Below are 17,101 nucleotides of genomic sequence, written 5' to 3'. Positions count from 1 at the left end.
GATCTCCGGACTTTGCCTGGCTTGGCAGGACTTGGAAGGGAAAATAAACAGGCCCCTCTTTGGATTCTGATGTCATCTTCCGTTTGAACAAGGCTCCTCCAGATCCCGGCTGCGTGGGGGAGATTGCAACTCCATTGCTGCAGCCAGACCTCCATCTTAAACGTTGCCCTGAAATAGGCCACGCTTCCAAAGAGTCCTCTGAGGAATAAGTAATTAAAAACAAAAAGAACGGGGCGAAAAAAACTCCAGAGTAATTAAAGAAAAAGGAGAACACGCCACGGAAAAGCAGGATCCGCTCGCTTCAGGCTTTTTGATGAGCTCAGGACGGAAATGTCAAAATTGGTGTGGAGGAAGGAAGGGTGACGATGATGGGGAAAGGGCAGATGGACAGAACTTTAGTGCTCCAGGATTGGAAAAACGATTCGGTGCTCATGGAGAAGAACATCAGAGGAGCCCTGCGGGATCAGACCGGGGGCCCGTCTAGTCCAGCACTCTCTTCACATAGTGGCTGACCGTCAACCAGGCACCCACAAGCAGGACACAAGTGCAACAGCACCCTCCCACCCATGTTCCCCAGCAGTTGGTGTACCTAGGCTTGTTGCTTCTGTTACTGGAGGTAGCACACAGTCATCAGGGCTAGTAGCCCTTGATAGCCTTCTCCTCTGGGAATTTATCCAACCCCCTTTTAAAGCCATTCAAATGGGTGGCCATCACTACATCTCGTGGTAGTGAGTTCCAGAGTTTAACTCTGCGTTATGTGAAGAAGTCCTTCCTTTGATCTGTCCTGAATCTCCCTCCAATCAGCTTCATGAGATATGACCCCATTGGCTTCTAGTGTTATGGGAAAGAGGGAGAAAAATGTCACCCTATCCACCCCAGGAATGGTGTTGTACAGCAAGCCCTCTGCAAGTAGCAGGAACATCGCCTATGTATGATTATAGGGAATGGACTTGCATTGGATCAGACGGAAGCAGTTCACGGAGGGAAGACTGAACATCCCCCTCCCTAGGCACCTCTCCACCGTGCCTGGGTCCAGCTCCAGCTGAGAGCCCCCTCCCTCCTGCTACCAACTGTCTCTGCAGAGGCCACCAGTGAGGGAGGAAGCAGCAGCCAGGCACCTCTCCACCGTGCCTGGGTCCAGCTCCAGCTGAGAGCCCCCTCCCTCCTGCTGTCAACTGTAACTGCTGAACTTTCCAACTAAGATTGTAGTGCCTGAATTTGCTTTCCTTTTCCCCCTCCTCCTCCCTCCCAATCCCCTTTCCTTTTGTGTCATGTCTTTTAGATTGTAAGCCTGTGGGCAGGGACTGTCAAGAAATACTTTTGTAAGCCGCCGTGAGAGCCTTTTTTGGCTGAATGGCGGCATAAAAATCCTTAAATAAATAAATAAATAAATAAAATAGTTGTGATCCGGGTAAAAATCCCACTGTGCCAGACAATGGGCCTTAGGGAGGGGAAGAGCTCCTGTTGGCACCGATGGTTGTGAAGAAAACCACAGCCCCAAACACTAGCATTTATTTATTTTTAAACAGATGTGATCGCTACCTGCGCAATAAACGTCTCCTCTAGCTCAGAGGTGTCGAAGCCCTTTCAATCCGAGGGCAGAAGTCAATTTTGGAGCAGCTCCTGCGGGCCTCGTTCCAGCAGTGGGAGGAGGTGGGGGAAAGAAACGTGGAGGGGGGGGGCAGACCCAGCATAGCCCCCAAACGCCAACCTATTTTGGCTTGAAGCACTTGCTGGGGCAGCTCGCACAACCTGCTAACCCACACTCGGCGGCTGAGAGCAGGTTGTTTCTTGAGCCGTGGCTTGTTTGTTGAACCGTGGATTAGCGTGACGTCTGAACCTGGGATGTTTTCCGCCAGGGGGGATTGTTAACCACGCTGTACGATCCAACCACAAACCGTGGGCTCTCAAGGTGGCTTGCACACGAGAAAAATAAGCCACATGGCATGGTTAACAATGACAGAGTCTGGAAGTTGGGCAAACCCAGTCACTGTCAGTAACTAAGGTGAAGCATCTCAACATCTTAGAACTGGGGGGGGGGGGATGTAGAAAGCCTGTGAAGACAACAAATAATTGGCAGTTGTATAGGGGAGAGGAGCCAGGCCATCTGGGGGAACCCCCAGAGAGCTGGATTTGGCCTGCGGTCCTGAGGCTCAACACCCCTGATCTAGTTTAACCCCAATGACTGAAAGAACTGGGCATGCTTAGCCTGGAGAAGAGAAGACGGAGGGGAGACAGGATAGCACTCTTCAAATACTTGAAAGGTTGTCACACAGAGGAGGGCCAGGATCTCTTCTCGATCCTCCCAGAGTGCAGAACATGGAATAACGGGCTCAAGTTAAAGGAAGCCAGATTCCAGCTGGACGTCAGGAAAAATGTCCTGACGTTTAGAGTGGTACAACAATGGAACCACTTGTCTAGGAAGGTTGTGGACTCTCCCACACTAGAGGCATTCAAGAGGCAGCTGGACAAGCATCTGTCAGGGATGCTTTAAGGTGGATTGCTGCACTGAGCAGGGAGTTGGACTCAATGGCCTTCCAACTCTATGATTCTGAGTTACGGCTTCAGATCGATTTTCCCTTCCCACTTGGAGAGGCAAAAAATCGAGGCGTGTGAGATAAAACATAAAACGCAAAAGGAACAAGCCGAAGGCAGCGCAGAGGTGGCAAAGAAGAATTTTATTGTTTCTATTGCACCAAGATGTCTGCCACCACTCCAAAGTAGTAAACCTTCTCTCCTAGCCGCTGAAGGCCGGAGGAATCACGGGCTGGAGACGGGAGGCCAAGTGGCACGGAGGCATGCCCCCCAACCTCCAAAACGCCGTTCCGGAACATTTCGTTCCAGCAAAACAGACGGCACCGCAGAGCGGTCCTTCTAAAACCCACCACTGCAGCCACTCACAGGGTGGCTGAGCCAGCCTGCCCTGACTCCAGGCCTTGCTGGCTGTTGGCTAGAAGCTGAAGGCCAAAATATCTGGAGGGTGACCAGAGTGGCAGATGTCCACACTGATAAAACAGGAAGACATCTCCAGTCCCTCTACGCAGCAGAAGGGTGGATTACCTGGAATGCTGTTTCTTTGGGAGACGGCCAGGCGGACAAACTCCCCTTTCTTTCACCCCACACTTTCGGCAGTGAAGAGGGAGTGCCCCACCCTGCCAAAAGAAACCTTTTTGGGGTGTGGAGGAAGAGTTTGGCTCCAATGAGGCATGCCAGAAAGCACGTTTCCCCCGAGGCCTGCTTCTCCCATTTGGAACGCAAGTCAATGTGAAACCAGCGACCTTTCAAACCCCAGGTTCCCACAGTCCGAGGCCCGGCATCTCAGTCGGCGGAGATATTTCCCAGTCGGTTGGGGCACCACATATAAGCATCCTCCCTCCTTGGCTAGGATTTCAGGCGGGGATAAATCTTCCAGATTATTTCACAAGGGGAGGGTTCTCCCTCCTACCTGCCTTCCCACAACGTTTCCGCACTCCACATGTCCTCATCCCAAACAGAAGGAGATTCGGCAGCCCCAAGCCCAGCGTGACCTCACTTTCTGCGCAGCATGGCCAGGGCGGCGCCCACTGCCGCGTCCACTTCTTCCCCATAGACCACCGGAAAGGGGAACGCCATCTCCACTTCCTGCCTCATCACCTTGTTGCGGCAGAGGCCGCTGCCGCTGGCCAGGATCCGCTTCGCCCCCGCCTCCCGCAGGCGTTCCGAAGGCAGCATGGAATGCAGGTTCTGCACCACGCCCCGGCACAAGGCCCGGGTCACGTGGCCCAAGGAGAGGCCGGAGGCCGCAATGCCCGTCACAGAGGCCAACCTCTCGGGCAAGTGCCTTTCTCCAAAGATGGTCGGGCAGATGGCCAGGCCAGGCTCGGTTTGGGCCAAAGCGGCCCGGATCATCTGAGGATAGAGGTCCGATTCCGAGACTTGGACTCCTGCAGAAGCAGAGAAAAGGGAAAATCAAAGGCAAGCTGGAGCCAGTGTGGCATAGAGGTTAGACGCGCAGCCTTCCTCAACCTGGGGCGCTCCAGATGTGTTGGACTGCATCTCCCAGAATGCCCCAGCCAGCTGGCTGGGGCATTCTGGGAGTTGTAGTCCAGCACATCTGGAGCGCCCCAGGTTGAGGAAGGCTGGGTTAGAGCATTGGACTAGGACTCAAGAGATCCGGGTTCAAGTCCCCGCGTGGCCATGACGCTCACTGGGGGACTTTTGGCCAGTCCCGGACTCTCAGCCTAACCTACCTCACAGGGTCGTTGTGAGGGCAAAACACAGAGGAGGCAGAGGATCGCGTATGCAACTTTGGGCACCTCGAAGGAAAAGCGGCGATATCAGCGGAACAAATCAAGTTTAAATAAAATGAAACGCACAGGGAGAAACGCAACAGGTTTTTAAAATCGCTCCAGTAGCAAAAGCAGTTGCTGAAGGCCGGCAGAAACGGAGAGAAGGCGAGAGGCCGCTGAGAAACGAGAGGGCGGCATCTTCAGAGAATTGCAAAAGTACAACAATGTGAAGAAACAAAATAAAACCTAAGGTGTAACATACACACCGCCTAATAAGCCCTACAAAGACTGAGCACGACCTCTTCCTTTCCGGTCAGCAAGCAGTCCAGTTGACAGTAATTGTGGTTGGTGGGAAAGACAGAATAAATGACCGGCTAGCACTCAAGCCATTAAGCACTTGAAATCCCCAAGAAAAACGGAAAGGCGGGGGGCGGCAATTGAAATCTTCATTCAGGCGCTCTTTTGAGGCCCTGTTAAAAGACGAGTACCGGGGGGGGGCGCATTCTGTGGCTTGGAGAAGGCGAGGAACCTGTTCTGTCTTTGAAATAACGGCTTTTTAGTTCTGCTGAGGGAGAATCCGTGAGGGAGAGTGAAAAGGAAGCAGTGGGTTGAACTCCGATGTCTCCTCCTTCGGGAGCACCATGCAAGGGTGCTCAACCGTTCCCCTGCCAGCCGCAATCTCCCGAAAACTACCTTCCTGATAAACACGTCAGGGGGAAACAGGCCAGCAGGGAAAAGCTACTGCAAGAGACCAAGCGCTGGGCTAAATGGACCACCTTGGTCTGGTCTGGCAAAATCCTGCTTTCTAACACTAAGAGTCGCGGACTTGGTTTGCACATAATGTTAGCCCGTGGTTTATTCACTAAGAAAACATGGGCTGATAAGCAACCCAGAAAAAGAACCCATGGACCTGGTTCGCAGGTAATGACAATGCATGGTTTAATTAACCTGTGGGTTGTTGCCATACCCAGAGTTAACCCACAATTTGGCTGGCAGACGATTGGACAAACCACTGGTTTGGTCAATTCCTGAGTTATTTGGTTCCCACATTCTTCACCCGCTCTCTCCCTTATCCCTTTGTAAACTGCCCAGGGAGCTTCGGCTATTGGGTGATATAAAAATGCAATAAATAAATAAATTTTCCCAAATGCCTTTGCGGCACTGTAGAACTGGCTAGGTGGGGTTTTTTAATCACTCTTGCTTGCCACTTTTGTAGCCTACGGAAACAACCCATGAACAACCCACAGTTCTGAGTTTGCACTTCACAACAATCCATGGTTTAAACAGTTCACAACCCAACAACAAACCATGGGTTTTCTTCCAGGTGAAAAACTCATCGTTTCAGGTTCACGCGTGATGACAGGCCACAACTCAACAACCCATAGTATGGGTTATTGTTACATGCAAACCAGTTTGTTGTCGAGTTGCAAACTCTGGGTTGTTTAAACCATTGGTTGTCATTATGTGCAAACCCAGAACCATAAGTGGTTCAACGGGATGTTTCACCAGGCTAAACGGCGAAAAATAAAACCCAGCCCCTTTATAAGCCAGTACTACAATGCCACAAAGGCACTTGGGATACAGGGCAGGAGCAGGTGGAGGACAGGGAAAACCAACCAACCCAGGGATTGAACAAACCAACCATGGTTTGTTTGGTCATCTGCCAGGCAAACCCTGGGTAGGGCAACAAACCGTGGTTTATTTAACCAGGCTGTGGTTTACAAACCAGGCCTTAACATTGCTTCTGTAATCCATTATCCACTCCCGCGACGGAATACTTTACCCAGCTCAGCCATCCACTTAACCAGCATGTTGACAAACGTCGCCATCACGTTCCCCCCGTTCAGCGAGGCTGCCACCACCAGATAGCTATCGTCGAAGTAGGGATAATACGCCACAGGCGAACGAGGATCCGGAGACTCTCCGGGCTGGAAGCCAGAGGGCATCAGGACAGTGAGCTGAGCGGAAGTCCCAATGTTGAGGACTAGGAGGAGGAAGAGGAAAAGGAGTGGGGGGAAAACAAGGTAGGAATCTGTGGGAGGGGGGACTTAAACCGTGCTCTTCGTGTGGCGCAGAACTTTTGGTGTTTCGGCCGTTTAAAATGTGGGATAACTGCACAACTATGGGTAGTTCAGGGTAACAGGCGCAAGGCCATAGGAAGAGGGAGTGTGGACCTTTGCGGGTGCCCTGAGAGACTAGACAAATAAAATAAAATAAAAATAAATAATAATAGATTGCAAGCCAGATTGGGCGGCTTTCGGTTTAGTACCTCTGCTTTAACATACGGGCACTAGCAACGCGCGCGGCATGGCACTCCAAAACCAACAACCGCAAAAGTTGCGTTTCCAGCTTATACTATTTTATGGATTCAAATTTTTTAAAAAAAATCTGAAATTTTTAAAATAGAAACGCACTAAATAAAACAAATTTCAGTTCCAAGATGGACGCCTTGCAGCTCTCTCGCCCTTACCTGCGTCTGTGTTCTCACTCATGCCGGAGTACACGGAGCACTGGAAGTCCCCCAAGGCAGCTCCAACTTCCGTCCCCTTCGGGATCCGGTGCCACACGCGGGAGGTTCCTCCTGCCAGGTCTCCGGGCTGGACCACTTCGGGAAGCAAACGGACAGGGAAGCCGGATTCTTGGAGGCTGCAACCGGAGACAGGGGTCAAAGTGAGCTAGCCTAGGCAGGCACGAAGAGGACTAGCTCCTTGACATGCATTGAGGTTTGCGGGTGGAAGGAGCAAACTCAGGATAACCAAGCCATGCAGGTTACGGCTGCATCAAGTCAGTGCTCGAATTATTGGAAAAACCGGGGGGGGGGGGGGAATAGGTGGACAAAATCCACAAGTCCCCACCCTGCTGCAATTTCGTTTTTGTCACGGATGCATTCGATCCCTCATAGAATAAAACCTTCTCATCGTTGCAGAATTCGACAAGGACACAATACATTCGCCTTCTCCAACCTGGTTCGCCCAAGGTGGAGGGGACTGCAGCTCTCCCATCATTTCTAGCGAGCAGGGCCGTTGGTAGCTGGGAATGATGGGCGTGGTAGTCCCAGATATCTAGGGAGAACCGGGTTGGGGGAAGGCTGCAATGGATCAATGAAATCCAGCACCGTATTTAAGGAATTCCAAACCTGTGGGTCCCCCGTATCCTTCCTAAACCCACAGCTAAGGGGAACCTCAGGACAGCACACCCCTCCCCCCGGGGGGTAATTCGAGCACTTCGTCAAATGACTTCTCGGCGACTCAACGACACACTAGATCAAGGAGGCGAGCAGGAATCTCGACTAGGGACGAGGGAAAATGCAACGTAGGGCATCGTTGAGATTCACAAAATTCTTGTTTTGCCTCTGTTTAACCTCTGAACACAAGTGTTTTTTCCCCCTTCTATCCAGAAAAAAAAAAGCATTTTAATTTTGCCCAATTGAACATAAATACACATTTCCCCCCACTTGAATCAAAATCCGCATCTGCCCCCCCCCCCCCCATCAGCTAGACTAGAGGGTGAAAATGGTGGTGGGACGTTTGCCCAAATGCGCATTTTCAGAAATTCACACTTTTGACCAGGAACGCAGGCTTGGGGAACTACAAACATTTCCGGAGAATTGCGTTCCTGCTTACATTCACGTCCGGGGTTGGGAACAGGGCACGTTTGCGCGATTTGGGAGCGGGAATGGAATTTCCATGCAGCTCTCACGGTAACCGAAGAGGCGTCGTGCACTTGAGAGATGTGAGACTTATGAGAAGGACACACAGACAACCATGCAGTCGTACGCCACTGGATGTCATGTGCTGAATGACAGCCGGGGTTCAAGTACCTCGGGATACGCAGGTCAGGAGTGCAGAGTGTCTCAACTAGGCAAAGTTGGGCGGAAACCCAGCCCCAGCCAAGAGCCAGAACACCAACACGTCAAGGCAGGTCAGGGAACTGCCTCCAAACCTTCCCTCTAAAGCAGGGGTGTTGAACGTTTTTTCAGTCCGAGGGCCGGATTCCATTTCATAGAGGCCCACAGGGGCCGTGTTCCAGAGACAGGCGTGGCAAAAGGACAAAACCAGCTTGCGACCACCAGGATACCAACCTGCCCGGTCACTGAGGTCATTCCTGGTGGTCCCACGTGGACCTATGGCCCAAATGGAGTCCACTATGAGAAGAGCCTTCAGTGTGGTGGCCCCTTCCTTTTGGAACTCCCGGCCCCCAGAGGTCAGACAGGCGTCAACGTTGTATTCCTTCCGGCGCCTCCTGAAAGTGTTCCCTGAACGACCAGCCACGGTTTAGTCGGAACTCTGTTCTTTTAAAAATGTAAGTTTTTTTAAAGGTGGTTTTATTCTGAATTTTATTGTTTGTTCACCGCTCCGAAATCTTTGGATAGGGAGTAGTATATAAATATTGTAAATAAACGAATAAAAAATGCCAGCATATTTTAGTTTAAAGCTCTTATGGCCCGTCACTGAGCCTTCAGAAAGGCATTTTAACCTCCCTTAAACCATGAGAAAGCTGGGACACCAATGAACGGTGGGGTCAGGGAAAGAAGGCGTGGCTATCTGGGGAACCAGATGGCATCCTAGGCAGGCAAGGCCTCCGGATCAGGGTTATTCGCTTGTCACAATCCCAACAGCGCTGGCCTGGGAGTGCAGCCCCTTGCTAGGTGGACATAGTGACCCTGTTCAGACGCCACCCTAAGCCACGGTGGTTAAGCATTCTGAGCTCAACATTATGGCTTAGCGTGTCGTGTGAACCATTCCCAACCATGGCGGCTACCTAACTGGGGCTTCAACACGCTCGCTAACCATTTGCTGCAACCGTGGCTTAGCTTGTCGTCTGAACAGGCCCAGTGTGTTATTCCCCATGTGTTAGTCCTTCCAAAGAAGCAAAAACAGCAAGCAGTTAGATCTCATAACAGCACGCCGCTTACGCCGGGTTAGCAATGAAAACGCGAAAGAGCAGAGCACACGTTTTCTGCCAACCTCGAGATGGCCAGCGAGTAGTTTTATCGTCCCTGCCAGAGGGTGGGGTGTGTACGGTCTTCCCGTCTTGGGAGTCCTGGCCCAGTTGGAGGCCACAGACTCTCCTTCCTGCAAAGAACAAGGTCAAGATGCCGCAAAAACAAGACCGCGCACGACTTTTACAGCGCTGTGAGACAAGCCGGCAGGGAGATCAACCAGGCGCGGTCCAGCCGTTGTCGGCCTGCAACTTCCATCGTCCACAGCCCAACACATCGGGGGGGGGTGGAGTCGGGGAAAGCTACGATAGGCCCGACGCTTCAATTCCCCACAATGCTTTGGGGTGCAGTGTTGATGGAAATTTAAACATTTGCAAAATCCATTTGCAATTCAGGGAGCGGTGATTCACGTAAACCCACCAGGAGTCAATAGTGGGAGATGGGGTGCTCAGGGCGGCTCTCAGGCCTGGAAGCAGCTCCTGGAAATGACCCACCCTTTCTCCCTTGTTGCTCCGTATACCTGGAACCAGCTCCCAGAACACCACATACGGTCATCTCTCACGCCTCCTACAAACCCCTCCTCAAAAGCCCACCTTTTCTGTCCCCGTGGTCCGCTGCAACTGAGCCCAACGAGGTGCAGTTGAAATAAATGCACATTCTTCCCTTGTGCCGTCGTCTAGATCAGTGGTCTTCAACCGGCAGGTCGCAGCCCCAAAGCGGGTCATGGGACCAGTCCGGATGAGGGTGCGGCAAAGCAGCGGCCGCTGTTCTGGGTGTGGAGAAAAAAGCGAACGCCTGCCCATGCCAGTCGAAGACCACTGGTGTAGACTGCAAGGTCCTTGGGGCGGAGAACCCTTCTCCCATTCTTTGTAAAGCGTCTTGTACAAAGACGTCATCATCATCACAACCAACCAAACGCCATTCAGTTTCTACATTTTGCAATTTTGCAACTGTGAGGTCAAGCGTAGGACACAAATATCAACAGCAACAGATTATTATGGATTGATTAAAGCGACAGTTCTACACCCGCTTACCTACAAGTAAGCCCAACTGAGCGCAAATGAACTTAGTTCTGAGTCGGGATAATCACATGGGGCAGAATTCCCTAACCTAGTGTCCTCCAGGTATGTTGGGACTACAACGTCAATGACCATGTCGGCTGGGGATGGTGGGAATTGGAGTCCAACACACCTGGAAGGCACCGGATCCAGGCAGGCTTTGTTTTTACTTACATGCCCGTGTTCCAGCTTTTACTCGTGGTGTTGAAGTACCCCCAGCTGGCTGCGTTCTGGACGGTCATCCGCGCCCGTTCGCGGCCGCACAGCATGGCCACCACGTAGTCTTGGATGGTCCCGGCAGCGTCGTAAGGCTTCAGGAAATCGGGGCTACCGGACGACAGTATGCCAATGTAGGGGGAAAAACGCACCAATAAGCGTGGATGCTAAAAAGAGAAATCAACTCTGGTGCTTGATAAACGTGTTAAAAACTATTTTATTCTTTAAATCCAAATTTGGCTTTGTATTTATGTATTTGTATTTTTATGTACATGTAACTGGGGCGTATAGTGATGCAATGACTGTAATAGCTTATATTCTACACAAGGCATCGCCAGGGGAAAGCAAAATATCTGTGGCAAGGTATCAATAGGAGAAGGTAGTGATCGCATATAATCAAAAATAAGCCATTAATGGGGAGGTGATAAGACAAATCAGAAAAGCCTAGATTTTCGAAGTGTAAAATTTGTGGACTAAGGTCAGCAAATTACATTATGTAATCCTGAGGAGGGATAAGGACAAAAGTGTCCCTAGAAAAACCTTTAGTCTCCACGACTTGCGGCAACTACAAAATCTGGAGACAGGAGTAGCTGAGGTTTCTACATGAAATGTTTCAGTAACGCATGGGTGTTGTTCCTGTTTTGTTATTTTTTAAAAAAAACCTGTATATTTTACTATAGCTCCTGATGAAGGACGATACGTCCGAAACGTTGAGCAGAGCATTTTTTGGGGTTTAAAGAATAAAATAGTTTTTAACACGTTTATCAAGCACCAGAGTTGATTTCTCTTTTTAGCATCCATGCTACCGGACGACAACAAGGAGAGCACGCTCGGCAACTTGCTTTTCATTGGCAACTGATTTTCAGCAGGGGGCGGGGAACACCGTTCACGCGCAACCCATGGGCTTCACCTGGCCTGCTGCCATCCCAAAAAGGCAGCTCGGGGTGAACCGGAGCTCCCAGCATTCCTGACCATTTGACATGTTGGCTGGGGCTGATGGGACGTGAAGTCCAAAACAGTCTGGAAGGCACCAGACTGGGAGACGGATGCCGTTAACTGCCACACTATGCCAGCGCTACCATATTCTATTTTTATTCGTTTAAAATATTTTAAGCAGGCCTTTTAGGGTACAAACGCCTTTAGGACGTTCACAAGGTTGTGTTTTTTTTTTAAAAAAAAATGCAATGATAATAAGGATTAACAAAAGCAGGGAACAAGAAAAGAGACGTGCCACCTGGAAAACATTAAAGCCAAAAAAGAATTTTAGTTAAAACCATCAGCGGCCGTCCTGTAAAGAAATATGACATGGGCAGAGGCAGAGGAAAACCAAATGAATTTTTAGGGCGGGGTGAACCTCATTTCCGTCCTCGGACCAAATTCCATCAGGGAGTAGTTTTCAAGGGGGGAGGGGGCGTGGCCATCTGGGGAACGCCGGATTTGGCCCGCAGGCCTGCATTTCTGACCCCCACCCACCCCGTTTAGGGCCTGATGGACTTCACTTGGTAGGTGCAGTCCCAACACGGAACTTAGCAAAAGGGCTACCCTGGATTTTGCCTCCAAACAACCGTCAAGGAATCATGCAGGGGAAAAGCAAAGGAGAGGGAGCGACACAGTTCGCGATACCTGTTCTTCAGGTACCAGTAGATTGTGGCGCAGCCGTGCCCTGTGGTCACGTTGAGGTGAGACCGCGGCCGGGGTAGGGAGGCCAGGAAGGGGCAGCTGCAGCGGCCATCTTGCCAGGTGACCAGGGGGCTGACTTCATCTGGTTCAAACTTCGGCCCGGATCCACAGTTTGTCCACTTGCAACCTGGAATGAGCAAATCAGCCAGTAAGGGAGGCCTGCTGGGCCGGCACAAGACTTTCAAAGCGGCCTGGGCCACGAGGAGGCAAAGTTAGACACTCACACGCCCGACCCAAAGGCTTCGTGGGGCATCCAGCGGTTGTAATGGCAGAGACTGGGACAAAATGCCTGCCATTTATTGACCATTTTTATGCGCTATATGCTTCATTCACCCAACAACCAACGTTCTCTCGGCAGATTATAAACAGCTCAAAGACCACATAGAATCAGAGAACCACAGAACAGCAGAATTGTAAGGTGTCTTTAAGGTCATCAAGTCCAACCCCCTCCTCAATGCAGGAACCCACATCAAAGCGTCCCTGACAGATGGCTGTCCAGCTGCTTCTTGAATACCTCTAGTGTGGGAGAGCCCACAACCTCCCTAGGTCATTGGTTCCATTGTCGTACAACTCTAACAGTCAGGAAGTTTTTCCTGATGTCTAAGCGGAATCTGGCTTCCTTTAACTTGAGCCCGTTATTCCGTGTCCTGCATTCTGGATCGAGAAGAGATCCTGGTCCTCCTCTGTGTGACAACCTTCTAAGTATTTGAAGAGTGCTCTCATGTCTCCCCTCAATCTTCTCTTCTCCAGGCTAAACAGGCCCAGTTGTTTCGGTCTCTCCTCTTAGGGATTTATTTCCAGACCCCTGATCACCTTCTGAATAGAGGGGAACCAGTACCTTGTGGTAGCATTTGCTTTTTTCACAGCCACCTCACACATACAAAGAGTTAAAAATATAAATAAACAAATGTTGGGAAGAATAAAAGACAATACAAAACGACAAACAGCACAGGAATAGATTAAAAAAAACCATGAAAAATCTGGAATTACATCTCAACAATGCCTGGGAGAAAAGTAGTCTTTGCTAGGGGGGTGGGGGAGGGAGGGATGCAAGAAACTCATGGCTCAGGTGAGACTAAAAGTAACTCGCCTGAAAACCTGATTGATTGATTGCATTTCTCTACCGCTCTCTGGGCGGTTCGCAAGAAGAACAAGGCATGCCAACCTCCCAGTTAAACCAAGAACAAGCGTTTGAAAAACATCTTAAGAAATAAAGTTATAAATCCAAAAGGACCATGGTGGAGACCCCAGCACGATTAAGTGTGTTAAAGATTGCAGCCGAAAACTCTATTATTATTATTATTATTATTTTAAAAAAGCCAAACACAATCAAAATTAACTGACTCGTATAAAAGACAAGCCCAAGCAAGTATTCCATATCGCCGCCCTCTTCGGCTCCTACCCAGTAAATACTTTCAAGGGATGCAGTGGGGAAAATAAACCAGTATTTAAGTGGCCCCCTGAAGAATAAAAAGCAAGCAAGGTTCATAAGCCTGACCCCCGGGAAAGAATTCCACAGCAGCAGTGTGTGCAATTTGGAAAAGGCTCAGCTCTTAAAACATAAATAAATAAGATTTTAAAAAGAAATCACCCTCATTTCCTTCTTCCTGTCCTTACTTTTCCTTAAAAAGGAAAAAAAGCAGCTTTCAAATGTTTATTTTTCTTCTTCGTCATCCAATTTATCTCTCCCTAACTCGAAAATGGGCTCTTTGAAGGAACATTAACAGCAATCTCTTAAAAGGCCAAAAAAAAAAAAAAAGAAAAAGGCCACAGTTTAGAAAATAAGCACATAAACCAACAACAACGCCTCACTGGCAGCAAAAAGCATTGTGGCTTCTTTTTGGATAAACCGCTCAGGAGGATGGAGAAAAGACAAAAAAACATTTTACTGCGGAGGCCAAGAAACAAGGAATTGAGGCAAGGCATGGGAAATGTAACCCCCCCCCCCAAAAATCAAGCAATTCCACTTTGAAAACATGTATTTTATTTTTATTTTATTGGCATGGTGCCCACAGGAGATCTGGAAAGCAAAGCAACCTGTCTGCCGATTGAACACTCATTTCTGATTATTTTGGCACAAATGAAAAGTCATATAAAGGTTATTACAGACCAGATAACCTCCACCCGGAAATGACCAATACTTTCAGGAATGCTAACCCATGGTTTGTTTAACCCAGTTTGTTGCACTACCCAGGGTTGGTCTGGCAGACAGTCGAACACACTGTGGCTGGTTTTCTCAATCCCTGGGTTGTTTATCCACTCACTCCTTCCTTGTATCCCAAATGACTTTGCAGTGCTGTAGTACTGGCATGTAGAGAGGCTGTGGTTTTTGTACCGCTCTTACACACCTCTGCTGTAGACTGGCGAAACAGGCTGTGAACAACCCACAGTTCAAGGTTCCCATATAATGACAACCCATGTTTTAAACAGCCCAGAGTTTCAAACTCAGCAACAAAGCATGGGTTCTCATTGTGGGTTGTTCGCAGTTAACAAACCATGGTTTGTTAGCATCGCTGTGTTCACGCATCACAACAACCCACAACAACTGGGCGGCTGTTTTTCCACTGTGTGAACAGAATGCTGGACTGGATGGACCCTTGGTCTGATCCAGCATCAGGGCTCTTCTGATGTCCTTATACATATCTTAAGGAAGGTGGAAGAGACACAAATTCAGAAAGTACATTTCTGAAAAACATCTTACCTCGACCCGTTTTCCAAAATACAACCCCGTGCATTTGTCCAGAGATGCCAACGCGGCACACTCGTTCAAGGGCTTGTCCGGGGAGGTCCGCAAGGCATGAGTTTAAGGCAGCTATGATTTTGTGGACGTCTTGCTCGTTCCCCTGTGAGAGAAAACAGAGAAAGAAAGAATGAAAGAGAGAGAGAAAGCAAATGAGCAGAGAGAAGAGATGCCTAGAAGCCACCTTGCCCGTTTTCTGCAGTTTTGCGTCAGCAAACTACTTTCCATCTGTGTGCTAGAAAAAGGTGCACCGGTTGGATTTCTGCCTGTGAATCAGCTGTTGTTAAAAGCACAGGAGCCCTGGCCAGGGGGAGCCGACGAACGTCCCACCGCCAGGGCATGAGGTCAACAGCCCCCAAGCGACGGTTATTCAAGGATAGACTGCTCCTGCAGCTGGAGGCTCCATCTATCGAGCTCGACAAAGTAACACAAGATTGATCTCCGCTCATTTACCGTATCTCACCCCTGCTCACCTGCGGCCCGGCGTCAGGGCTGTCCACCTTCGCCTGTGTGTCCTTGGTACAGCTGGCAACCACGGCCGGGCCCCGGACCATCTCCTCCACCAAGACAGCTTTCACTGACGTGGTGCCCATGTCGATGCCCAACACGCAGGCCGCCATCCCAGCAGGATTCGAAGTCCTGTCCTGAGCTTTGGGCAGCGCCTGTGCTGCCCGCGGACTGGGCTCCCTGCAAGGAGAGAAGGGGATAGCACTGATCCCGTAATCAGTGCTGGCTCAGAAGACACAAATGGGACTGGGTTGTCAATTCCCCAAAGGGATGGCCATTTTTTAAATTTCATTTACAGTGTAATCTATGGTGACCATATGGAAAAGAGAACTGGGCTCCTGTATTTTTAACAGTTGTATAGAAAAGGGAATTTCAGCAGGTGTCCTTTATATGCCTGCAGTACCTGGTGAAATTTCCTCATCACAACAGTTAAAGCTGCAAGAACCCTGCCCTCTTTTGTATTTGGTCACACTAGGCAGGGCTCCTGCAGCTTTAACTGTTGTGATGAAGAGGAAATATCACCAGGTTCTCCATATATACAAAGGACACCTGCTGAAATGCCCTTTTCTATGCAACTGTTAATGATACAGAAGCCTTGTCCTCCTTTCCATAGGGTCACTCTAGCGCAGTGGTTCTCAACCTGGGGCACTCCAGATGTGTTGGACTGCATCTCCCAGAATGCCCCAGCCAGCAGAGCTGGCTGGGGCATTCTGGGAGTTGTAGTCCAACACATCTGGAGCGCCCCAGGTTGAGAACCACTGCGTCTAGCGTAATCCCAGATGGGTCTTCTCAGAAGTTAGCCCCACTGAGTTCAATGAGACTTACTCCTAGGTAAGCCACAACGCATGATCCTCCTACCCAGGCGCAAGGCAGCGTGAAAGGCAGCCAACAGCAGGCAAACAACTACGTTTTGGATCCTGACTTACGTCATGCTTAGAGTAGACCCACTGCAATCAATGGGGCAAGTTATTGATGACTTCATAATTTCAATGAGAAATTAGTTAGATAACTAATTTGCCTCATTGGTCTCAATAGATCTACTCGAAGCGTGATTTACATGGATCAGACTAACTTTCCCCATTGATTCGAATGGGTCTACTCTATGCACGAATTATATTGGTCAGGCTATTTTGCCCCACTGGTTTCAATGGGTCTACTCTATGCACGAATTATATTGGTCAGGCTATTTTGCCCCACTGGTTTCAATGGGTCTACTCTATGCATGAGCCACATTGGTCAAGGTAGCCTGCCCCATTGATTTCAATGGGTCTATTCCACGCACGGCTTAGGCTACGCTCCTATCCCCACTTACCTTGGAAGAAGCCCCATTGAATTCAAGAGGACTTACTTCTGAGTAGACCTGCGCAGCGCTACACTGTAAATCTGGCTACAACCCACTCAAATGAATTCATATTACCCCCCCACACACACACACACCCCACAGAAAACCAGCCAGCCCAGGTAGGTACAGCGATACAGAACAGACCTAACAAACCCTCCGCCCCAAATGGGCAGAGTTAAGGCGAAGGTGCAAAAGAGGCCTAAATTCTGAGGTGACCAAAGCCGTCGAGAAGCTGTGAAGGAGTGAACTTTGGAGCTGTTTTTCGTCAGGAAAGTGCGCCGCACCCAAGATGGCGGCCCTGGGCTGCTGACGCCGGCGCCATCTTGGGTGCGTCGTTCCTCTCAGGCC

At 49.8% G+C, this 17,101-nt stretch overlaps 1 protein-coding gene across 1 annotated transcript; it reads right to left on the bottom strand.

The window, feature by feature from the left end:
- Window positions 1-3,458: 3,458 nt before the first annotated feature.
- Window positions 3,459-17,010, bottom strand: SHPK (sedoheptulokinase). The gene is made up of 8 exons (XM_063146598.1): window positions 16,898-17,010; window positions 15,378-15,591; window positions 14,866-15,007; window positions 12,108-12,291; window positions 10,443-10,595; window positions 6,739-6,914; window positions 6,052-6,252; window positions 3,459-3,923 (listed from the first exon to the last, which is right to left on the bottom strand). Exons 2-8 carry the CDS (start codon window positions 15,522-15,524, stop codon window positions 3,529-3,531), a joined length of 1,398 nt encoding a protein of 465 aa, XP_063002668.1. The 5' UTR covers window positions 15,525-15,591; window positions 16,898-17,010; the 3' UTR covers window positions 3,459-3,528.
- Window positions 17,011-17,101: the final 91 nt, after the last annotated feature.

The sequence above is a fragment of the Elgaria multicarinata genome, chromosome 22, assembly GCF_023053635.1.
Source record: "Elgaria multicarinata webbii isolate HBS135686 ecotype San Diego chromosome 22, rElgMul1.1.pri, whole genome shotgun sequence".
Lineage (NCBI taxonomy): Eukaryota > Metazoa > Chordata > Lepidosauria > Squamata > Anguidae > Elgaria > Elgaria multicarinata.
This window is presented reverse-complemented; position numbering and strand designations above follow the sequence as displayed.

Excerpts from the sequence above, each read along its gene's own strand:
- SHPK (XM_063146598.1), bottom strand. The coding sequence starts at position 15,524 with ATGGCGGCCTGCGTGTTGGGCATCGACATGGGCACCACGTCAGTGAAA. Across the intron at positions 15,008-15,377 it reads GCCCTGACGCCGGGCCGCAG|GGGAACGAGCAAGACGTCCA; the intron begins GTGAGCAGGGGT and ends TTTCTCTCACAG. Across the intron at positions 3,924-6,051 it reads TAAGTGGATGGCTGAGCTGG|GAGTCCAAGTCTCGGAATCG; the intron begins GTAAAGTATTCC and ends CTGCTTCTGCAG.